Source organism: Saccharomyces kudriavzevii (genome assembly GCF_947243775.1).
Source record: "Saccharomyces kudriavzevii IFO 1802 strain IFO1802 genome assembly, chromosome: 16".
NCBI classification, from domain to species: Eukaryota; Fungi; Ascomycota; class Saccharomycetes; order Saccharomycetales; family Saccharomycetaceae; genus Saccharomyces; species Saccharomyces kudriavzevii.
In genome coordinates, this window is record NC_079287.1 from 509,114 (window position 1) to 532,073 (window position 22,960).

At 39.3% G+C, this 22,960-nt stretch overlaps 10 protein-coding genes across 10 annotated transcripts; 5 read left to right on the forward strand and 5 right to left on the reverse strand.

Moving 5' to 3' along the window:
- Positions 1-501: 501 nt before the first annotated feature.
- HST2 (histone deacetylase HST2) lies at positions 502-1,608 on the reverse strand (the record flags this gene model as incomplete). Its single annotated transcript, XM_056231839.1, has 1 exon — positions 502-1,608. One exon carries the CDS (start codon positions 1,606-1,608, stop codon positions 502-504), a length of 1,107 nt encoding a protein of 368 aa, XP_056085617.1.
- A 656-nt stretch (positions 1,609-2,264) lies between these two features.
- CIP1 (Cip1p) lies at positions 2,265-3,404 on the forward strand (the record flags this gene model as incomplete). Its single annotated transcript, XM_056231840.1, has 1 exon — positions 2,265-3,404. One exon carries the CDS (start codon positions 2,265-2,267, stop codon positions 3,402-3,404), a length of 1,140 nt encoding a protein of 379 aa, XP_056085618.1.
- Positions 3,405-3,641: 237 nt separating this feature from the next.
- MRPS16 (mitochondrial 37S ribosomal protein bS16m) lies at positions 3,642-4,007 on the reverse strand (the record flags this gene model as incomplete). The annotated part of the gene is made up of 1 exon (XM_056231841.1): positions 3,642-4,007. The coding sequence occupies one exon, from the start codon at positions 4,005-4,007 to the stop codon at positions 3,642-3,644; it is 366 nt and encodes a 121-aa protein (XP_056085619.1).
- A 392-nt stretch (positions 4,008-4,399) lies between these two features.
- Positions 4,400-8,089, forward strand: RRP12 (mRNA-binding protein RRP12; the record flags this gene model as incomplete). The annotated part of the gene is made up of 1 exon (XM_056231842.1): positions 4,400-8,089. One exon carries the CDS (start codon positions 4,400-4,402, stop codon positions 8,087-8,089), a length of 3,690 nt encoding a protein of 1,229 aa, XP_056085620.1.
- Positions 8,090-8,323: 234 nt separating this feature from the next.
- On the reverse strand, positions 8,324-9,385 carry TAF3 (Taf3p; the record flags this gene model as incomplete). Its single annotated transcript, XM_056231843.1, has 1 exon — positions 8,324-9,385. One exon carries the CDS (start codon positions 9,383-9,385, stop codon positions 8,324-8,326), a length of 1,062 nt encoding a protein of 353 aa, XP_056085621.1.
- A 326-nt stretch (positions 9,386-9,711) lies between these two features.
- RET3 (coatomer subunit zeta) lies at positions 9,712-10,281 on the forward strand (the record flags this gene model as incomplete). The annotated part of the gene is made up of 1 exon (XM_056231844.1): positions 9,712-10,281. One exon carries the CDS (start codon positions 9,712-9,714, stop codon positions 10,279-10,281), a length of 570 nt encoding a protein of 189 aa, XP_056085622.1.
- Positions 10,282-10,483: 202 nt separating this feature from the next.
- Positions 10,484-13,582, reverse strand: RQC2 (Rqc2p; the record flags this gene model as incomplete). Its single annotated transcript, XM_056231845.1, has 1 exon — positions 10,484-13,582. The coding sequence occupies one exon, from the start codon at positions 13,580-13,582 to the stop codon at positions 10,484-10,486; it is 3,099 nt and encodes a 1,032-aa protein (XP_056085623.1).
- Positions 13,583-13,989: 407 nt separating this feature from the next.
- CHL1 (DNA helicase) lies at positions 13,990-16,575 on the forward strand (the record flags this gene model as incomplete). The annotated part of the gene is made up of 1 exon (XM_056231846.1): positions 13,990-16,575. One exon carries the CDS (start codon positions 13,990-13,992, stop codon positions 16,573-16,575), a length of 2,586 nt encoding a protein of 861 aa, XP_056085624.1.
- Positions 16,576-16,706: 131 nt separating this feature from the next.
- Positions 16,707-18,473, reverse strand: TFC8 (transcription factor TFIIIC subunit TFC8; the record flags this gene model as incomplete). Its single annotated transcript, XM_056231847.1, has 1 exon — positions 16,707-18,473. One exon carries the CDS (start codon positions 18,471-18,473, stop codon positions 16,707-16,709), a length of 1,767 nt encoding a protein of 588 aa, XP_056085625.1.
- A 792-nt stretch (positions 18,474-19,265) lies between these two features.
- NCR1 (sphingolipid transporter) lies at positions 19,266-22,775 on the forward strand (the record flags this gene model as incomplete). The annotated part of the gene is made up of 1 exon (XM_056231849.1): positions 19,266-22,775. The coding sequence occupies one exon, from the start codon at positions 19,266-19,268 to the stop codon at positions 22,773-22,775; it is 3,510 nt and encodes a 1,169-aa protein (XP_056085626.1).
- Positions 22,776-22,960: the final 185 nt, after the last annotated feature.

Here is a 22,960-nt window from a genome sequence, read left to right on the forward strand (position 1 = left end):
CGGATCAGTATTTCTTAGCATTGTGTAGGGAGCTTAGGGTGGCTAAATACGATTTACACATAGTGGCCGGATCCCATAAGGTTCCCGCAGTGCAATGCGACCGACCACCCACTGTTTTTGGAAGATAGTGAAAGTTTGCCCTTTCGCCTAGGGCGTTTGGTCTAGACGATAAAGAACCATCGAGTAATTTACGATAAAAAATGTACATAGGGTTATGCCTTTACACAATTATTCAACAAAGACAGTAAGTAACACTAAAATGAACCAACTGCATTGATCACTCAACAGTCTGTTCTTCATGGGAGCAACCAGCCGAAGAAAAATAGTAATAGGAACACTTGCCGCTACTCATCCATGAAACTTAACTGCTCGGTCGAGAGGGAATTACATGTCAAAATTGGTATACAGTTTTTTTATTTAATTTCGCGCTACGCGTCCCATTTACTTTTCTGAAGCGTTAATTGCCGCGCACAAGAATGAAAAAGGGGGGCGGGGATATATTTATGCATTGCCATTATTTTGCGTGGAGGACTTGTCTACTTCCTTTCCGTCTCCATCATTGTCATGATTATTATTATTATCATGCAGCGGCCTCTTATCTTTCTTGTCTACAGCTTCATGTTCAGGCCGATCCAAACTCAACTTTTCCAGATCATGCACAACTTCAAGCAGTTGTTCTGTGGGGTTTTCCGTGGCCGCTGTCTGAGCCTTGAGTATCTTTTCTAAATCTTTCTTCCAACCTAGTTCTTCGACAAGTTGCTCCGCGAACGCATCGGAATATTGGTTAACTATCAAATCCGTAGACCTCTTGTTACTCTTGAAATCCCCCACCGTCTCCAAATTACATAAAACTCTTTTCACCTTTCGGGGAACTTCCTCAGGCAGAGACGCAAAGGGATACACGGCTAGTGAAGTGCCAACGACGATGACAAGAGGCTGCTGGTGTTTTTCAGATGTTCTGAGTTTTCCACGAAGCCATTCGGAGTCGCTTGACCAAGTTTTCGAGAAGGAATCCGGTAGATCTTCGCCAAAAAAGACAATTGCCGGCTTTATCAGTTCGTTGCACACCTCGCATCTGGCAAAATTTCTGATAGGATCCTCACTCAACTTGGACTTGAAACCCTGCGGAGGGTAAATCTTGCCACACCCGATGCAATGACAGTGGGCAAAACTGCCATGAGCTTCGATGATCAGATCATTTGCAACGCCGGCTTGTCTTTCTAGGGTGTCTATATTTTGAGTATATACTCTCCTCAGGAGGTTTTTGTCCTGAAACAACCTCAAGAGGTGGTGAAACTTAGAAGGCTTAAAAGTCCCCGGATACAGCTCTTTGGCCAGTGTGTAAAAGGGCAAGGGATCCGACTGGAAGAAGTCTACATCAAACACGGCTTCAGGGTACGGCAAGTTCAACCGGGCCAAGTTGTGGTACAGGCCAGTCCCTGGAGACCGAAAGTCAGGAATCCCACAAGAAGTGGATATCCCCGCCCCCACCATGAAGATTACCTTAGCGCTGGGGTTGCTTTTCAAATGAGCGGCGATCGCCCTGACAGACATCTCTGTCGAACAAGCGTCAGCAGCAGCAGCAGCAGCAGCGGTAGAAACTGACATCAAAACACGGAGAGATCGTGTGTGATGGAATCGGATAGACAGTAACTGATACAGATAGCGGCAGTTGGAAAACGTGAGTGCGTATGCAGAGAATGTGCTTCATCCGCCCTGTTCTTGAGATCGCCACTGCGCAGTGGAACCTAACGCGAAACATGTTGACGGGATCCATCCTGGTCCAGCGTCAAACAGGCAGGAAGGCAGGTCCGTGAAACGGGAGGGAGGTCCTTGTGGGAAAAACGGCGCGGGAAGGCGGCTCTTCCCTACAATTTTCTCGCCACTCCGGAACCCGCGCAGGGGGATGGCAAATGCCCACTTTGGGAAATAGAAATGGCCGTCTCAAGCTCAAAAGGACCCAGGAGAGGAGATATGCTTCTTCACGCGTCACTCAATCTAGTTAAGCATGTCAAACCCATGGGGGGGGTCTCACTAAGAACTAGTGTGGAAAAGACGCTTGAGCTTGGAAGTTTAAACAAAGTTGTGTTTCTGTTTCTGTTTCTGTTTCTATTTCTATTTCTATTTTTTTCGTATAGCTTTGTCTCTTGTCAGTAGGCATATATATAGGAGTGTAGTTATAGGTTGTGTGCATTTTTCTTGGTTCGTGCTCCCGCTCAATCTTTTCTCTTTCAAACTAAACTAACTCATCAGGATATAGAATAATGCTGCTAGAAAGATTGCACAAGAGATTGCATGTTGGCTCCTCCAGGCGATCTCAAGAGAAAAAGGAGAAGGAGCGCATCCCAGATGATACGTCATCCGTGCAGCCGGAACCTCAGCACCAAAGTCAGGGACCTCAGCCGCTGTTGGCCTGCGAATATGATGATATGATCGCATTCGACAGGAGCCTGTCCACCCCGGTTTACACCCCGGTAACGACTCCTATAAACAGCTCTAATCAAACGAAAAACTCGGAAAACTCGTACTTCCCAGCTTTCCCCAATGCAAGCAGAACCAGACAGAATAGTTCCTCTTCGCTAGCGAGTTCCGTGTCCGACTTTCCTCAAAATTTCAAGCAGCATGCCCTTTACAATAATAATTCTCAAATAACTTCCTTTGCACCCCAGTTCGTCGGTCTGTTAATAGAAATTTACCAAAACACTTGCAGTGATCCTACGATAACTCCATTTGACACTGCAAATCCTCCATCGGGAATATTGAATAGGGTCGCCAAAGCAGCTATACAGCAGTCTGAGCTTCAACAGTTGGATATCGGCTGTGACAGAAATAGTTGGCTTTTAACGCTGGTGAGGCACCGTCTACTGCAAGAGGTGAGGAAAGACGGATACCTTTCTCGTAACACTTCCCTCACTTCTCTACCCCCGCCGCCCCCACCACAATTTTCTGAAATGCTTAGGGTTCCCTCCCCGTTTATTAATGCAGATATCACAGATCCCATCCCGCTATCAAATATAAGCTCCAATCCAAATTCTAACTCAACTGCAAACATGACGAGTACGTTGAACTGGTATTCCCTGCAGAGATCCAATGTCCCAATGAAAAACAGGAATGGCACATCCCAGTGTATATCGGAACTTCAGCCACAACCTGTATTGGCTCGGACAAATTCTAATAATAGCACGAACAACGGCAATGCCTTTACTTTACTCACACCAACTCCTACAACAGATTCTGCATTCAATTTCAACATAGCGCTATTATCAAGACAACGCAGCAATATCATGTCATCTCCCCTAGCTAGCACCCGTTTGCCTACCACAAACGTAACCGCTGATGAATCCTCTATTTTACCTAATGAGCCATTGAAATTGAAAAGAGACCTGTTCCGCCTCAAGAGGTAGACAAGACACAGACAATAAGGAACCAAGAACGCATGACCCATAATGACACTAACCTAATGAAATTTTCTAATATTTTCTCTTCACATTCCTGTTAAAAGTTTAGTTTTACTTCTTTTTAAGTTTCATTGCCCTTTTTTGGGTTTGCCATAATGTATTATTTACAAGTCAGATAGATATAAAAACACTACATACGGATACGCTTTGCATCAAATAAAACGCGTTTTTTTGCTTTTTTCCTCATTCTGATGTTTCCATTCTTTCAAATACAACCTTCCTATCGGCGCTGATATTTTTTCCAGTGATCCAGGCGCTATCCAATATCCCAGCCTTTTGTAATAGCTTGGTCACTGTTTCACTGGGTTGAGCCCCCACACCAATCCAATACTTTGTCCTATCAAAGTCAAGTTTAACGTCTTTAATGGGTACAACGCCCTTCTTCAACTCTCTCTTAGTAACTGGGCTGGGCACCGGCACATAGGTTCCAAGCACTTCAATCGGTTTGGCATCCCTTGCCTTATGGGAATTAGCCACCACAATATTATACACTGGACTATTCTTTCTCCCGAATCTAGCCAATCTTATTCGTACCAAACCGCAGGTCATAACTTATATATTCTATTGCACGCCCTCTCGCACAATGTAGCCAGTCAGTTTTGCCATTCTACATGGTGATTTAGATTCTCTCTCCCTTTCAATCATATGTTCTAGTATGCACTATTCCTTTTTTTTTCTTTTCGTTTCAAATGATAGGAGATTTTACTAGGTGAAAAATTTTCTTTTTCGTTAAAATAGTTAAAATTCAACTACATCATCTCATCTCATCGCATTATTCGAGTTATTCGTATTTCTTCAATTATAGTTGATTCTCCCAATAAAGCTTTAATCTGAAAGAAACAGTTTAAGTTATTTCTACTTGAACAGAAATTAAACCGGAGAAGTTCTAGATTTTCGAAGTAATTCCGCACATAGGATCAGATCAAATTTCAAAGCTTGTCATGGATCAAGATCAGGTTGCTTCTCTATTAAAGCTAGAGGATAAATTGGCCAAAATTAGGTCTCAAGTAACCTCTAAATTGGAAAATCAAAAACATGTTGCCATAATACTGGCCGCAGTCGAGGAAAACATCTCCGGCAAAGCTACAAATGATATCTCAAAAAATATTGTGAACTATATCATTTCCTTTATGTCCCTATTAGACCAAGCTGTAGACCCATCTACGCATGAAATTAAAGATCTTCAGTTGGCTTCTTCTTCCACATATCTTTTGGATCTGATATTTCGTTACTCTCCAAAACCTTTGTTAAGATCGAAATTTCCTGAAATACTTACAAAGATTGCGCCATGCATCACCGCAGAAGAGGCGAATGCCCCATTAATTAGAGCCGCTCTTGGTTGTTTGGAATCCCTTTTAATCGCTCAAGATGCTCAAGCTTGGAACAATACTTACGATTTAAACGTTACTCCAAAGAGAGGTTTACAAGGTATACTTGAACTATCTTTAGATATAAGACCCAAGGTTAGAAAGAGAGCGCTAGATGCAGTTCATGCAGTCTTACAAAACCCTCCTGTTGCTCCAACTGCAGAGCATGTCGCGGCAGTTTTCGTGGCAGATTTCTGTGACAAACAGTTAGCGGGTGTTTTGGGAGAATTGTCAAATTTATCAAATAAACAATTGAAGGCACAAAAAACGAAGGAAGACGTTAATTCTAGCGTCATGCGCTCTTTAAGATTAGTCACCTCCGTTATCTCTACTGGACAGTGGCCATCTTCTCAAATTGAGCCTCTTTGTGATATACTATTTGGTGTCGCTAAGAGCTCAGAGCAATATCTAGTCTCTGCGTCATTTGAATGCTTTGAGGGCATGTTCAAAGCTATGGCAGAAACTACTGTTTCTTCAGGTTTGGCTGAAAATAAGTACCTAAGAGTTTTGGATACAATTTTCGCATTAAAACCTTCAAATGTAGATACTTTATTGACCAAGGCTTGGATTGCTGTGATAATTAAAGGCATGTCTACTTATGCGGTACATCAGCCATTGAAAGCGTTACGTAAGATTCCTAGTGTGTTTCGTATTATGTCCACGTATTTAGCAAGTGAAACTCCGGAAGTATATCAAGCCGCCTCTCAGTGTCTAATCTCAACCCTTTCTGACTCCATTCAAGATGATCTGTTATTATTTACACCAAATGTGGATGATAAAACCTTCAAAAACGTGGATGATATTATTTCTCAAATTGCCAAATTTCTTATTGACTTCTTGTCCATCAAATACTCTCATTGTTCCAGAGAAATTCTCAAGATATTGGTAGCGGCATTCAATAAATTCAGATATAGATCCAATCCTCACCTTTTGAAAGCATTGAAGATAGTTGATACTTGGAGAGTAAATGAGGAACAGTTCATGGATTTGAGGAATGAAATTGAACTGGTAATTGGCGCCTCCATTTCTGCTATGGGGCCTGAAATTGTCCTTGCCCAAGCTCCACTCAATTTAGACAATCCGTCTATTGAAAGACCTGGTAGAGCTTGGTTACTGCCACTTATTAGAGACTACACGAAAAATGCCAATCTTTCTACTTTCCAGAATGAATTGGCGCCATATATCAAAAGCTTTCAATCTAAATTTGATAAAGTTCCCGAAGAGTCAATCCAGTTGAAGGTGTTCCAAACCATTGTTGATCAACTATGGTCCACATTACCGCGTTTCTGTGAACTACCAATGGACTTAAGGGAGTCTTTCACTGATGAATTTGCTTCTGAATTATCTTCTTTATTATACAGTGAAGTTGAGTTGAGAACTACCATTTGTCATGCTCTTAAGGTCTTGGCAGAGAGTAATGTTTCATATTTTGAGGGTTCTCAGTCGGACAATGTTCTATTGTTACAACGCTTGCCTATTTCCGAGGCTCAAAAGAATATAGAGTATCTTTCAACAAAGTCCACCAACCTCCTAGCCGTCTTGTTCAATGTGTATACACAAACTACTCCAAACGCAAGAAGTTATATTTTGGAAACGATTGATCAATATTTGAAGATTACTTCAAAGGAAGATTTGGAGAAAACATTCAACAATGTATGTGGCCTTTTGAAAAACTCCATGAATGAAGAAACTAGTGGCAATGCAAACAAAGAAAAGAGAAAACCTCAATTGACAGCCACCTTATTGGACTTGATCATTTGTATGATAACATACTTACCTCCACCTTCTTATCCTGCTTTATTCTCGATATTTGGTCTTACCGTGTCCTCTCCTGATGCATTAATTCAAAAAAGAGCTTATAGAATTATTACCAAGCTTTCTGAGTTAGAATCTGGTTCAACAACCGTTGCCCAGTTCATATCCGATATCGAAAATGTTATGGTAGATAACACTTCCACTGTTCAAACATCAGCTAAGGCTGCAAGATTGGCAGCGCTCAAAACCATAGTGGATTTGTTACCCTTGGATCATCTCGGTTTCATTGTCAGAACGGTAGCCGAGGTCATTTTAAGTACAAAGGATGTGAATGAAAAATCTAGGGAGACCGCTTTTGAAACTTTAATCAATATGGGTAAGAAAATGAATGGGCCAAATGGTACCATCAAGCTCTCCCAAATACCAGGTTATGACCCTGCGACTCCGGATCAACCATCATCGATATCCGAGTTTTTCAAGATTATTTCTGCCGGTCTTATTGGTGAATCTCAACATATGGTCAGTAGTTCAATTACAGGTTATGCATGTTTAGTTTTCGAATTCAAAAACGAAATGGATGCTGGTATATTAATGGACATATATGATACCATTGAACTGTACTTGACTTCCAACTCCAGAGAAATTGTGAAAAGTGCCATTGGATTTACAAAAGTCTGTGTTTTGGGTCTTCCAGAAGAAGTGATGAGGCCTAAGGTGCCAGAGTTACTTTTGAAGTTATTAAGGTGGTCTCACGAACATACTGGTCATTTCAAAGCTAAAGTCAAGCATATCATTGAAAGGTTGATAAGAAGATTTGGATATGACTATATTGAAGCCAACTTCCCTGAAGAAGATAGAAAATTACTAACAAATATAAGGAAAACGCGTAATAGAAGTAAGCGTAAGGATGAAGAGGCTACTCCTGTAACTGAAGCTATTGATGGAATTACAACTAAGGGCTCAAGATTTATGTCCGCCTTTGATGAAGCTGTTTATGGGTCTGACAACGAAAATGATAACGAGTCAGATCAAGAAGGAAACGCTGCTCGTAGCGGAAGGAAGAATGGACCAAAACAGTTCATTGTGGAATCTGGTGAAAACCCATTAGATTTGTTGGATTCCCAAACTCTAGCACATATTTCATCCACTAGACCAAAGAAGTTCGACAAGAATCAAAATAAGGCGAGATTTAACGATGATGCGTTTAATTTCGACTCAGAGGGTAAATTGGTCGTCAAGGGGCAAGGCAAACCCTCCAACAATGTAGATGATCCTTTGAGCGCTGTCACAAGTGGTATTAATGCGTACCTAGAAGCCGTAAAAAGTGGTCCCGTCAGAGGTCAAAGAAACAAGTTGAAATTCAAGAAGAATGGAAGAGGCTCCGATGACTTTGGTGATGATGATGATGGAAAGGATAATAAAGTGATGGGGAGAAAAGCAGATTCAAGAAATAAGATCGGTAAAGGTGGTAAAAGAGGTCCTAAATTCAAATCTAGAAAGAAGTTATAGAAAGTTGAATCTGAAATGATTTTACGATTACACACTACAAAAATCTATAAAAAACCGGATATTTATGTATAAGAATACTGTATATTAAGAAAGATCGATTTAGAAAGAAGAGAATAAGTCAGACATTTTCGTTCCTTGTTATTTTAACCAAGAGATAATACATTACTTAAAAATAATGCGAAATTAATTAAATATGAATGAGATAATGAATAAAGAATATGCTGGAACGTCGTATTAAAAATAACCCCCGTAATCTAGTGAGGTTCTACGCTGGAATGTGCTATCCATATCTTCCTGTTCTGCCCATTTCGTATCTACATTTGAATCAAATTGAAACATCGATACATCATGGTCATCATCATGAGGCGATACCGTTTCACTTTGATTGTTTTCTTTGGAACGTTCGTCGTTATTGTTATCTTTGGGTGCTTGGTCGGAGTTTTCCATTTCGTCAGATGATTCAAGCTCTTCATTTTCAAAGGACAGAGTTATGTTCTCTAACCTATTTTCCGCCCTCATTATCGGCAGTTTGCTTGTTACATATGGATTTGCTTGGATATCTGCTGAAGCATCGTCATCTCTCGCAGTCATAGCCGAAGGCAGTCTATCTTCATCAGTTATCGTACTATTGCGGTGATGGCTTAGGATTGAAGACTTGTACCCCCCAATATGCGGCAAAGTCACCACATTTTGAGGTTCTTTTTTAGACGCCCGTCCAATGAGGTTGATGCGTTGTCTCGCTACCACCAATTTGATCCAATCGTCCAGTTCATTATTATTTATTAAATCTTCTATCAGCTCATTTTTTCTGTTTTTAGTTTCTAGCTTCTGTTTAGCGCCTTTGTTTTGTAGCAATTGGTTGAGGTAGTCTGGTATTGCTGACAAAAGATCAGACTCTTTCTCTGCGTTTTGTAACAATTCCACTGTAGGCAAAGCAACTATTCGCGCATCACTCAATTGGGCACTATAAATACACCAGTCCTTGAACTTTTCCATTCCCCGCGAACTTGATAATTCAGAGTTTTCATCATAAACATCCAGAACATTCGTAGGCTTGACAATGCCCAAATTTTCCAGAGCCACCGTTATGTCCTGTAAAGCAACCGTATCGTCCTGGTCACATCTTGCCTGAGCAATAGAACTGATCTCTGATGCTAACAAACCCAAGAATTTCGCATAAAGGTCGGTCATAAGATCCACCAGACTAGGTCTTGCTCTGTCAAACCCTTGGGCTTTCAGTAATTGTAGTATGGATATGCGAAGAAGCGCAAAATAAAAATCGTGATTAGAAGTCATGGTACAGAAGAATTTTTCAGACTAAAAAACTACGGTAGTTTCTGGTACAGTGGACGGTTTGAATTGGCCTGGACTCTTTCGCAAACGCCATTATTGTATATCTTTCATGATCATCCACTGTGAAATTATTGAAGAGGAAAATGCGAAAGCATCGCGTACTTACCCGCTCTGCAATTGTTTGCCAGTTCAAAAAACACGTTGGCAATGAAATTGAAAGCTGAGAATGTGGCATATCGAAGTTATTATTACAGAAGAACTTCTTGGGCATTCAGGTTTTGTTTGTGAGCTGGCGTGCTAATTTGAGTACTCTACATCATTGTTCTATGATGTCTTCTTTATCGCTATACACTGTTCAGGCTGTTTTGATACTGGATCAGCAGGGGGAAAGAATTTATGCAAAGTATTATCAACCACCTCATAAATCCAATAACGGACACCAATTGCTCTTCAGTTCCGTGAAGAAGCAGAAAGAATTTGAGAACCAACTCCATCGTAAAACTCACAAGCAAGATTCTGAGATTATGATCTTCGAGGATCGTTTGGTTCTTTACAAAGAGTATATTGATATCACGATATATTTAGTTGCTTCGCTTGAAGAGAATGAAATTGTTCTACAGCAGGGTTTCTCAGCTATCAGAGGAGCGCTGGATTTGATTTTGAACTCAGGCCTAGACAAAAAGAACATCCAGGAGAACTATGATATGGTTTTATTAGCTATTGACGAAACCATTGATAATGGCGTTATCCTCGAAACAGACTCGAACACCATTGCATCCAGAGTTTCTAAGCCGCCCACAAATGAACCCCAAATGGCATTGGATTTAGATAAAGGGTTCTTAGGCGCGTGGGGTTTTGCAAAGAGCAAGTTTCAAGAAAGGTTGCAACAAGGTTTATGATCATAAAGACAGAACATATAGAAGGAAAATTTATCTGTTTGAACATAGTCTATATAGTGTCATGCTTTTTTTTCTTCCACATATATAATATGTATATATAAACAGAAACACGTTACCCATTCACAAACGATTGCGACCGTACTAAGCACGTTCTCCTTTTCGTAAGCCTCCGATTGAAAGGGAAAATGAGCATTTACTAAAATTATCTATTTTTTTTCATGCCAGCTGACTTTGAGCTCTTTTTGCCCTTCTGTGAACCACCACTGTTCTTGGTAGATTTTTGCCCAGCAATAGTTATTTTCAATTTATCGACACATAGTAGGAGAACCAGATCGTGTTCCTTCAAACTTTTGATCATTTCATGTTCCTGCGGCCAATCCATTTCTTTGTCGGCAGAAGAAATGTCTACTGGCCTATTTTTAAAATAGTGCAAAATTTCTGTCAAGGTCTTCGTTTTCTTTGCGTTGCCGGGTTGAATTTTTACCTTATACTTATATTTCAAAAGTGCAGGCCAGGGAGCAAATACAGGCACAATATCGACAACTATATCATCTTTATTGAGAGATGGCTTTAATTCAGTCATATGTTTGTCATAGCTAACCTTTGCCTTTTCCTTTTTAGTGAATTTCAAAGCTTGTAATTGCCTTTGTTTTTCCCGTTTATTCTTTTTGTCCTCTCTAAGTTCTTGTCTCATTAATTGCTCTTTCTTCTTTTGCTGTTGCTTCTCGATACCCTTCAAAGTGCCCAAAGCCTCTAAACGCAAGAAACGCTCTTGCTCATCTTGATCAGCATATTTTCTTTGGATTTTCTTTAACTTTCCTCTCTTACCACGGACTTTGTTGTTCATGCTGTCAACTACAGATATCGGAATGCTCTGTTTCTCAGTTACAGTCTGCTCACCATCACTGTTACTGCTAGTTTCCCTCTTTTCCAAATTCAAAGTTAATTCAGATATTTTTGTGTTGTCGATGTTTTCTCTTTCGATCCCTCTTTTGATGTTGTTAGGGTCATCATCGTTGCTATTTGCGACACCATCCGCATTTTCGTTCTCGTTTTTCGATGACTCATCAATTTCTTCTCCTTCTTCTCCTTCTTCTCCTTCTTCTTCTTCTTCTTCTTCTTCTTCTTCTTCTTCTTCTTCTTCTTTCTCATCATCTTCATCATTTTCTTCATTATTTTCACCTGTCTTCACTTTCCATAAAAATGCGAATCCCATTACAAGTTGGGCAGGCGGTAAAAGATTTAGGTCTTTTTCATTCTTTAATCTTAAGGCACCTTCTGGTAAAATGCTGTTATCAGAGCTATCAAATTTACAGACGTTCTTAGCAAAGCACCACCACGGAGATGAAGCTATCTTTTTAGACCATGCCTCGCTTGAGGACATGCATAGTATACCAGCTTGCATCAAGGTGTTTGGAGGAACTTCGGTCTTGTCTGGATTTTTGATCCATACATGTGTATTAAAACTATTCGACATGTAAATATCATCATCTTCAATGTACTTAGAGTAGATTTGATCTGTCTCAGCTGGGCTTTTACCCATCATGACCAAAAATCCCTCGCTGGAAATAAACCAGTTATATTTTTCAAAAAAGTAAGGGGTCCGAACCTTCTTTAAGACACTATGAGATTCTTTTAGCTTTCTCTTTAGTTGTTGATCAATTTTGACTTCAATATTCTTCATAGCCTTTCCGACATTCTTTTCTACTTTCTTCTGTTTTTCGGCACTCGTTTTCTTAATATTGAAGTATTCAGATGCATTAGCGTAGGCTGATAAACCAAGGTCGATTGTGACATTTAGCGCATTATTGGATTGACCTTTTTTTTTTGAATTTTCCTCTTTAAAAGTGCTCATGTCCCCAGAATCACTAGAGCCTTCACTGCTGCTATCTTCTGATTCATCGTCTTCATCCGAAGAGGTTATACTCTCTTCTTCCCTAGAAATATCAAGCTTCACGCTAATCTTGTTTTGCTTTAAATTTAAAGGAAGGTTTAACAATTGAGCAATTTTGTTACCTTTTTTCTGTTCACTTTTAATTAATTTCTCAATAGTGCTCCAGTCCATTTGTTGATCAACTAACCCTTGAACAGCAAGCTTTACTTCCTCGATTAGAGAGGCATTTTCAATTATTAGGTGACCTTTTCTTTCGTTTAATTCCTGGACGTTCAATAAAGCTTGTATTTTCCTATCATTTTCGGCACGAGCATCATCTATTTTCTTTTGTGCTTGCGACTCCTGATTTTGGATGCGTAGGGCATACTTAGAAGATTCTATTGTTGAGAAGAACTTGTCTAACGTCTTATTGTAAGGACCTTCAACGTCAGCGATTCTGAAGGAACCACTGTTCTTCTCATTGATATATGGTCTGAAGGGATGGAATGTATCATAAATAAACTCTAGGTCTGCGGGATCCTTTATAGAATTGAAGTTTTCATTTTTTTTGGCCAAAATATAGCCCTTTCTATCAGAAGTAGTTAATAGTTCATTATACTCCGATTGAGTACGATTCAGCATTTCTGCAAGTGTGTTTGTCCTATCTAGAAGTGCTAAACAAGACATCGAAGGGTCAATATTGAATACTTTCAAATTCTTTGATAGGAGATCGGAAGACAAGTGAGGAACCTTTGAAAGCAGTAGTTTATGGATGGAGGGAACTTTAACTTTCTTTTCTTTCGAATCGTTTTTATTCTGAATGTTAAGTTGCTTAATAACTGCAATATCTGAGTCGTATTTGCTCTGAGTCGCCTCTATCCACTCATTGACAAGATTTGAGGTGTACTTTTCTTTAATGATTTCCGGAGATTCGTTGACAAAGTCATTACCTGCGGCAAAAAGTGTTTCGTCAAACATTTCATAAATTTGACCAACCTGATTTTCGTGTTCCAACACCACTCTTTGCAGGGACATAATTCTTCTGTTTTCATCTAGAAGGATAACATTACCTGCACTAAAAAATTCCAGTACTAGGTAGAAATGTCCATCAGCAAATTGCAGAACAAGAATTCTATCTTGGTCTACTTGCCTTAAAGAGGTTAGTCGTTTAGCCTTTAAATGCTTTCTTAGCTTGACAACAAAACCGGAGGGGGTTGGAGGAATTGGTCTACTAAACTCGGTTAGGTAAATTCTTAATCCACAATCTACAACGACATTTAGTTTAGAATCCGGCTTATTGAATCTCAGCAAAAATTGCTTTGAAGAATCGGCAATGTTGTATATGTTGCTCAATCTGTAGCCTTCCAAATCCTGCTTCAGCTCCCTGGCCAGCAGCAGTAAGTCTAGTGCACTAATTCTTTGCTTCATCTTTACCGATCTTATTCTTGCATCAAGCTTCCCTCGGGCTCAATAGTAACAACTTTCTTTTCAATTTGACATCAGATCCTCTTATAACTAAATTTTGGCCGAAATTTCACTTTCACATCCCGCTGCCACATGTATGAAAAATTCAAACGCGTTCAGATGTGCATCGAATACTACGCAATGATGCCGGAACATTAGGTGGAAGATTGTTGTGAAGGGTTCAAATAAAAATCGCCAGTTCCAAGGATATTTCACAAAGCTGGAGTAGAGTTCTTGTTACGATTTGACATCGTTCTCTGTTCATGATCTCATCACTAGCTAAATCAAGAATTCACCGGTTTTTGTAATCAGCATAAGGGATAAATAAGTTGAAGCCATCCTTTCATCATCATAACATTCTCTCTAAACTTATGGGTCAAAAGGAATACTCGGAGACTTTCTACCATCCCTATGAACCCTACGACATTCAAATACAATTAATGGAAACTGTATACAGGGTACTATCCGAAGGGAAGAAAATAGCGATTCTGGAAAGTCCCACAGGAACAGGCAAGACGCTGTCTTTGATTTGCGCCACTATGACTTGGCTAAGAATGAATAAAGCAGATATTTTCACCCGAAGGGAAGCTAATTCTGAGAACAATGAGAACGGGGGTGAGAGCGAGAGCGAGGATGAACCAGACTGGGTTAATGACACCTATCGAGAGTCACTTCTACAAGAAAAGTTAGTTTCGTTGAATGAGTATGAAAAGCATTTAAACGAACTTAACATTACTGGTCGTAAGTCGTCGAAAACAATTCATGATCTAAATAAAGAAGACGGAAGATACGGTGCAGTGGAATCATTAAGAAAAAGGCGCAGGCGTAATCAGCACATTGATATATCACTTGAAGAACAAGATTTTATCCCACAGCCTTATGAATCCGATTCTGAAACATATGAAACCATCGTGGGCTTAAGAGGAGCACGACTACTTGACAAACATCACAGATTAAGCGAGCTGAGCTCAGAAATAAAAACTCTGTTGAACAGAATTGATGGAAAGATTTCAATGGATTCGAGCAACAGTAATTGTTTTGCAGTTTTAAATCAAAACCCAGTGAAGATATATTTTGCCTCTAGAACTTATTCTCAATTAAGTCAATTTACTTCGCAAATAAGGTTGCCCACATTTCCATCATCATTTAGAAATAAGGTCCCCGATGAAAAAGTAAAATACCTACCACTGGCTTCAAAAAAACAACTATGTATCAATCCCAAAGTAACGAAATGGAAGACGCTCGAGGCTATTAATGACGCGTGTACGGATGCTAGACACAGTAAAGAAGGCTGTTCGTTCTATCAGAATACAAATGAATGGCGTCACGCTCCTGACACATTGGCCCTTAGAGATACGATATTCTCAGAAATTCAAGATATTGAAGACTTAGTTCCCTTAGGGAAATCTTTGGGAATATGTCCGTATTATGCATCTAGAGAAGCCCTCCCTATTGCGGAGGTTGTGACTTTGCCATATCAATATTTACTTTCTGAGTCTACACGTTCGAGCCTCCAGATAGACCTTCAAGATGCTATAGTAATCATTGATGAAGCTCACAATTTAATAGAAACAATAAATTCTATATACTCCTCCGAGGTTTCCTTAGAAGATTTGAGGAATTGTCATAAGGGGATTTTAACGTATTTTAACAAATTCAAATCTAGACTTAATCCTGGTAATAGGGTAAACTTATTAAAATTGAATTCACTTTTAACGACGCTGATTCAGTTTATAACCAAAAATTTTAAGAAAATAGGACTAGAGATAGACCCAAATGATATGTTTGAAGGAAGCAACATAGACACATTAAACATTCATAAAATATTGAGATACATAAAAGTCTCTAAAATTGCTTACAAAATTGATGCGTATACTCAGGCTTTAGAAGACATAGAATCGGTAAGAAATGAAAAACAGACAAACGGAGCACATAGAAAACCGGTATCCTCACAACCGCTGCTTTTTAAAGTTTCTAAATTCTTATCCTGTTTAACAAACTTGACCTCAGAGGGGCAATTCTTTTTTGAAAAAGGCTGTTCAATAAAGTACATGCTTCTGGAACCAAGTGAACCTTTTGACTCAATCCTAAATCAAGCAAAATGTGTACTGTTGGCAGGGGGGACAATGGAACCAGTTAGCGAGTTTTTGACAAACTTGTTTCCAAAAGTTTCTTCCGAAAGCATTACAACTTTTTCCTGTAACCATGTCATACCGAAGGAAAATTTGAAAACTTATGCTACAAATCAGTCCGAATTTGAATTTACATTTGAAAAGAGGATGTCTCCTTCCCTTATAAATGATCGTTTATTCCAGTTTTTCGTTGAATTGAGCGAAGCAGTTCCTCAAAAGGGAGGTATAGTAGCTTTTTTTCCAAGTTATCAGTATTTGGCACATATCATCGAGTGCTGGAAACAAAATGAAAACTTAACTCATTTAAATAAGGTCAGAAAGATATTCTATGAATCAAAGGACGGTGAGGATATCTTAGCCGGATATTCAGAATCAGTGGCAGAGGGCAAAGGGTCTATCTTATTTGCTATTGTTGGGGGAAAACTGTCAGAGGGAATAAATTTTCAAGATAATTTGTGCAGAGCAGTGGTGATGGTCGGTCTGCCATTTCCGAATATATTTAGTGGAGAACTGATAATTAAAAGAAAGCATTTGACAAATAAAATAATGAAGTCAGGCGGGACAAAGGAAGAAGCTTCGCAGGCGACAAGGGAGTTTATGGAGAATATTTGTATGAAAGCAGTTAACCAGAGCATTGGACGAGCTATACGGCATGCAAATGACTATGCAAATATTTATCTGCTCGATGTGCGATATAACAGACCCAACTTCCGGGAAAAATTGTCGCGTTGGGTGAAAGACTCAATCAATTCTGAACAAACAATTAACCAAATTATTTCTTCAACGAGGTTATTTTTCGCAGCACACAGCAGAAATGCTCACTAGGAGATAATTTGTTTGAGCATGTGCTGGGTGTAGTTACTTTATATTAGAACAAAATAAAACTTTCAGTTCTGGTTACTTTTGGAACCGGCATATACTCCATTTTCATTGGGATTTTAATTTTTCTTTGCCTTTCAAATGACTTCCAACGTCGTTCCACTGTATATGCTTTTTTCATTGAATGTTTCTAGTAGACCTCTCGTAAACCAACCATAATCATTTAAGTCGTCTCGTTTTATATCCAATACTCGTTGTCTACTCACGGGACATACCCTTACTTGCGTGGTAATTATTGGAAGCAGAGTTATACTACACCTTCTCCAAGTGTTATTAGCTGTGGACGTTACAACTTCACGGTCAGCGGTGAAGCTTTCTAAATTGAACGTTTCCTCAAGAAGACTGCTTTTCATTCTTAACTTGCCCTCAGCAGTTGGTGCTTCTCTGTTCAGTATCTTTGCTATAGACAATACGCAGGCTAGATCGAAATCATTGGTCAGTTCGGATTTTTTATTCATAGCATATTCATATAACGCTTCCTGAAATGATGAAATTGACGGGCTATTACTCGTCATATTCAAGAACATTATGGTTCTCATCTCTCCACTTTTTACCAATGCATTGAGGTATGATATGAAATCTAGATTGAGAGGATAATTTCCATTTAGCAATTTTTTATTTGTACCGAAGTTCTCTGGCAGTTCAGGTGGTGATTTGTTGTAGATGTGGTACATCTGATACCACGCTAATCCATCAGCATGCTCAGAAATTTTCCAAGATTGATACAATGGGGCGAACATTACGTAAAATGACTGTTCTGAAGCTATTTTGTATTTGAACGCCACCCGCTCCATATTATATACTATCGCTATTGCATAGCCATCTGGAGATAGACACACGCCATGTATAACAATGGACGTCTCATAATTGTTGAATTCGTTCCAGATTGTACTCCAATTATTGAATTTCTTTTCCAGGTAAGGCCCAATAATGTTATCTGCCGTCACATGGAGCTCTTCTGCTAACAGGACATTATAACTAATCTTATTGGAAATTAGTAGTACCTTGCTCTCTTGCTCATGCCTTAATGGGATTATATAGAATTTTTCCGGAGAGCCTGTTTTCAAACTCGAAATTGAATTGTCTTTCAAATCTATCTTATGCATATATCCAGGACAAGTTACAATTACTTTATTGTCCACTATTTGTAAGTCAGTAATCTTTCTTCTTGATGAATTCTGTACTAATTTTAATATAGGTTCATGAGATGAACTAGAAAATGTAATGGAAAATACAGAATTATTTGAAAGCGCCGCTATGAGAATATCATCGTACCATGTAATATGAGTGACCCAATCTTTTGAGCCAACGTCACTCAACCGGATGCTGCTTTCAAGGAAAAATTCTGGACTTTTCTCTAAATTTTTGTGAATACCAAAAAATTGAAGTTCACCATCTTCGTTGCCGACTACAATTGAAGATTTATTAGGATTCCATTCAAAACAATGGTAGGTTCTGTGGCCCAAATCTCCGTTTGAATCAAGATTAACCAGATTTTCATTACCCTTGAACACGGAAACATTGCCATTATTGGTTAATACAGCCATCCAATCGTCTACTGGTGATGGTTTACAAACTCTAGGATAGGAAACCGGCTGTGAATTCAGCAAACCATTATGTTGCGCCTGCTCAAAATCCAGTTTATTTTCGAGTCCTAAGGGGCATTCTTTGACATGGAACAGATTCTTACTGTTACCATTAACATCTGTAGTATACTTTGGTTGACCAATACTAATATCTGGAAATGTTGTTAAATATAGAGTGCCATCCCGGGCCCATGCCAAGTTGTTCTTCCAGTCCTCGAACTCTTTCCTATCTACCAGCAAATCCCTTAAAACTTTCATCGTGGCTTTAACTGACTTCTCTCACACTTACAAGGCCGATTGTGCCGTTCTTTTGGTAATGCAGCTTCTGCCTTATCTTTTGTTTGAGTGAGTTCATTATTGCAAGAAGTGCGTTGCGCGTCATAAACAACAGAGACCTTATGGTACGAAATGTGGAGGCAAACATGTAATTTGGAGGCCTGATTATAAGCTTGCAAAGAACTTTCAAGAAACAATGAGAAGTCAGGTTAATCTTGACGGGGTCCATTTTCATTGAACTTCTATTGAGCTACTTGCTTGCTGCGCTGAAGCAGCCACAGCTGATGTAAGGCTGCAAATTTCATTATATATAAATTTATAGTCCCTGAAGTGCTTTCGCACCATATATGCACAAAGCCTCTTCTACTCATTAATTCAGCATGCAGAGTGCAGTAAAACTTTCAACAGTGGGTAGGTCCTTGGAATAAACGATCCGCATTTATATTTGAGGGCGCCTCGGCGACTTATTATAACTGGTTCCTCCTATAAACCAAGATAGTCTCTTTCTTGTCATTCACATCAAGAGCACCTCTCCTTAGCAATTGTACCACAACTGTGAATGATGCTACCATATTACCTACAATTTTACAGATAATTCGCAATATCTGCTCGACGAGTGTGTGAACTTCTCGGGTGACCCCCTTTCCTCCCCCTCCTCAAGGTTTATATAGCGGAAGTGTCAAACGAGAGAAACTGCAATTGTTACAATTGCGTTGCCATTTAGAAGAAAGATAATTTCTTCTTTTAAAGAAACAATAACGAAGTGGAAGGACTATGAACATACTATGGACTATAGCACTAGTTGCACAGCTCATCCAACTCGTTCAGGCGACTGGCACCTGTGCAATGTACGGAAATTGCGGGAAGAAGTCGATATTTGGAAGCGAACTACCTTGCCCTGCTAAAATTGGTTTTGAACCGCCTGTTCTTTCAGATGAAACTAGTAAACTTTTAGTTGAAGTTTGTGGTGAAGAGTGGAAAGATATCCGTAATGCTTGCTGTACTGAAGATCAGGTGTTGGCATTGAGAGATAATTTGCAAAGAGCTCAACCTTTGATTTCTTCATGCCCAGCGTGTCTCAAGAATTTCAACAATCTATTCTGTCACTTCACTTGCGCCCCTGACCAAGGAACGTTTATTAATATTACCAAGGTAGAAAGGTCAAAAGATGATAAAGATATTGTTGCAGAATTGGATGTTTTTATGAGTTCATCTTGGGCAACTGAATTTTACGACTCTTGCAAGAACATCAAATTTTCTGCTACCAATGGTTATGCGATGGACTTAATCGGAGGTGGTGCAAAAAACTACAGCCAGTTCTTGAAGTTTTTGGGAGACGCCAAGCCGATGCTTGGCGGATCTCCCTTTCAGATTAATTATAAGTATGATTTACCGGAGGGTAAAAAAGAATGGCAAGAATTCAATGAGGAGGTTTATGCCTGTGATGACGCTCAATATAAATGTGCATGTACTGACTGTCAAGAATCTTGTCCAGACCTAGCTCCCTTAAAGGACGGTGCTTGCAAAGTTGGCTCTCTCCCATGCTTTTCCTTTTCTGTTGTAATCTTTTACACGATCTGTGCACTTTTTGCAGCTACGTGGTACCTCTGTAAAAGTAAGGAAAATGGAGCACTGATTGTGGATGACGATATTTTGCCGGAGTCTGCATCCTTGGATAATTCTGATACGAATGTGTTTGAGAATTTTAATAACGAAAGTAACTCCATTAATGATAAAGTGGCTAATCTATTTAAGAAAGTAGCACAATTTTCCGTTCAAAATCCTTATAAAATATTGACGGCCACTGCTTTTAGTATCTTGGCATTTGGCTTTATCATCTTTCAGTATGGTACCCTTGAAACAGATCCAATTAACCTGTGGGTGAGCAAAAATTCCGAAAAATTCAAAGAAAAGGAATATTTCGATAATAACTTTGGACCATTTTACAGGACAGAGCAAATATTTGTTGTGAATGAAACGGGGCCCGTGTTGTCGTATGAGACACTTGAATGGTGGTTTGATGTTGAAAAATTTATCACAGGAGAACTGCAATCCTCAGAAAATATCGGATACCAAGATCTCTGCTTCAGACCAACAGAAGATTCTACCTGCGTTATAGAGTCCTTTACGCAATACTTCCAAGGGGTTTTGCCAGATAAGAATAGTTGGGAAAGGAAATTACAGGCTTGTGGAAAATTCCCAGTAAATTGTCTACCTACTTTCCAACAACCTCTAAAAACTAACCTTCTTTTTAGTGACGACGATATACTCAATGCCCACGCCTTCGTGGTAACGCTTCTTTTGACCAACCACACCCAATCAGCTAATCTCTGGGAGGAGAATTTAGAAAAGTATCTGTTAGATCTAAAAATTCCCGAAGGTCTGAGAATCAGTTTCAATACAGAGATTTCTTTGGAAAAAGAGTTGAACAATAATAATGACATTCTAACTGTTGCCGTGTCATACCTCATGATGTTTTTGTACGCTACATGGGCTTTGAGAAGAAAGAGTGGGGAAACCAGGTTGCTACTCGGATTATCAGGTTTACTCATAGTTTTGGCGTCTATTATCTGTGCAGCTGGCTTTTTGACTCTTTTCGGCATAAAATCGACATTGATTATAGCAGAAGTTATACCGTTTCTAATCTTAGCAATTGGTATAGATAATATATTTTTGATTACACATGAGTATGACAGAAACTGCGAGGAAAAGCCAGAATATTCAATTGATCAAAGAATAATTAGCGCCATTGGGAGAATGTCTCCTTCTATCTTGATGTCATTGCTATGTCAAACTGGTTGCTTTTTGATAGCTGCCTTTGTGACAATGCCAGCAGTTCATAATTTTGCGGTATACTCCACTGTTTCCGTTATTTTCAACGGGGTTTTGCAATTGACGGCTTATGTGTCAATACTGTCTCTCTACGAAAAGAGAGTCAAGTATAAACTGATTACAGAAACTGAAGATACTAAGGAATCATTCTTGAATAAATTTTATCTCAAGATTCTAATGCACAAGAAGTTGATCATTAGTGTGTTTTCGACCTGGTTTTTAGTATCTCTGGTCTTTCTGCCAGGAATTGAATTTGGATTAGACCAGACATTGGCCGTCCCACAAGATTCTTACCTGGTTGACTATTTCAAGGATGTTTATCGCTTCCTAAACGTAGGACCACCTGTGTATATGGTCGTGAAGAATCTGGATCTTACTAAAAGGCAGAATCAGCAGAAACTATGTGGTAAATTTACTACCTGTGAAAGAAACTCTTTAGCCAATGTTTTGGAACAAGAAAGACATAGATCAACATTAACGGAGCCATTGGCCAATTGGCTGGATGACTATTTAATGTTTTTGAGTCCTCAGCTGAGCCAGTGTTGTAGGTTAAAGAGGGGAACTAATGAAGTTTGCCCTCCCTCTTTTTCTAGTAAACGTTGCGAAACTTGTTTTCAAGAAGGATCTTGGAATTACGATATGTCAGGCTTTCCTGAGGGTGACGATTTTATGGAATACTTGAATATATGGATCAATGCGCCAAGTGACCCCTGCCCTCTCGGTGGGCGTGCACCTTACTCAACTTCATTGGTGTATAACGAAACAGGTGTTTCTGCCTCGGTTTTCAGAACAGCGCATCATCCCTTGAGGTCTCAGAAGGATTTCATTAAGGCCTACGGTGATGGAGTTAGGATATCGGCCTCTTTCCCGGAATTGGATATGTTTGCATATTCGCCATTCTACATCTTTTTTGTCCAATACCAGACTTTGCGGTCACTGACACTGAAGCTGATCGGTAGCGCTATCGTCCTGATTTTTTTCGTTTCTTCTGTTTTCTTACAGAATATACGGAGCTCATTCTTATTGGCCCTGGTTGTCACTATGATTATTGTAGATATCGGCGCTCTGATGGTACTGTTGGGAATTTCACTCAACGCTGTAAGTTTGGTCAATTTAATAATATGTGTCGGTCTAGCTGTGGAGTTCTGTGTTCATATTGTTAGATCGTTTACGGTTGTCTCAAGTAACACTAAAAAAGACGCAAACTCGAGAGTTCTTTACTCATTAAATACTGTAGGTGAGTCTGTCATCAAAGGTATAACTTTGACCAAATTCGTTGGAGTTTGTGTTCTGGCCTTTGCCCAATCGAAAATATTTGACGTATTCTATTTCAGGATGTGGTTTACTCTAGTTATTGTTGCAGCAATGCACGCCCTCCTATTTCTGCCCGCGTTATTGTCGTTATACGGCGGTGAAAGCTTCAAGGACGATTCCATCGAAGCAGAAGAATAATTGCCACTAATTATATTATATTATATGAACTACGTAAATTATAAGTAAGTAGCAATTCGGTAATTATTCCGGTTTCGTAGCAGATAGACTTCCTTCAGGAGAGGAATTACGTAAATTTGAACAAGGATAGAGGGTTTATTGTACGGCCGCTTCAATTATTATGAATATTTTTACTTCATATTTCC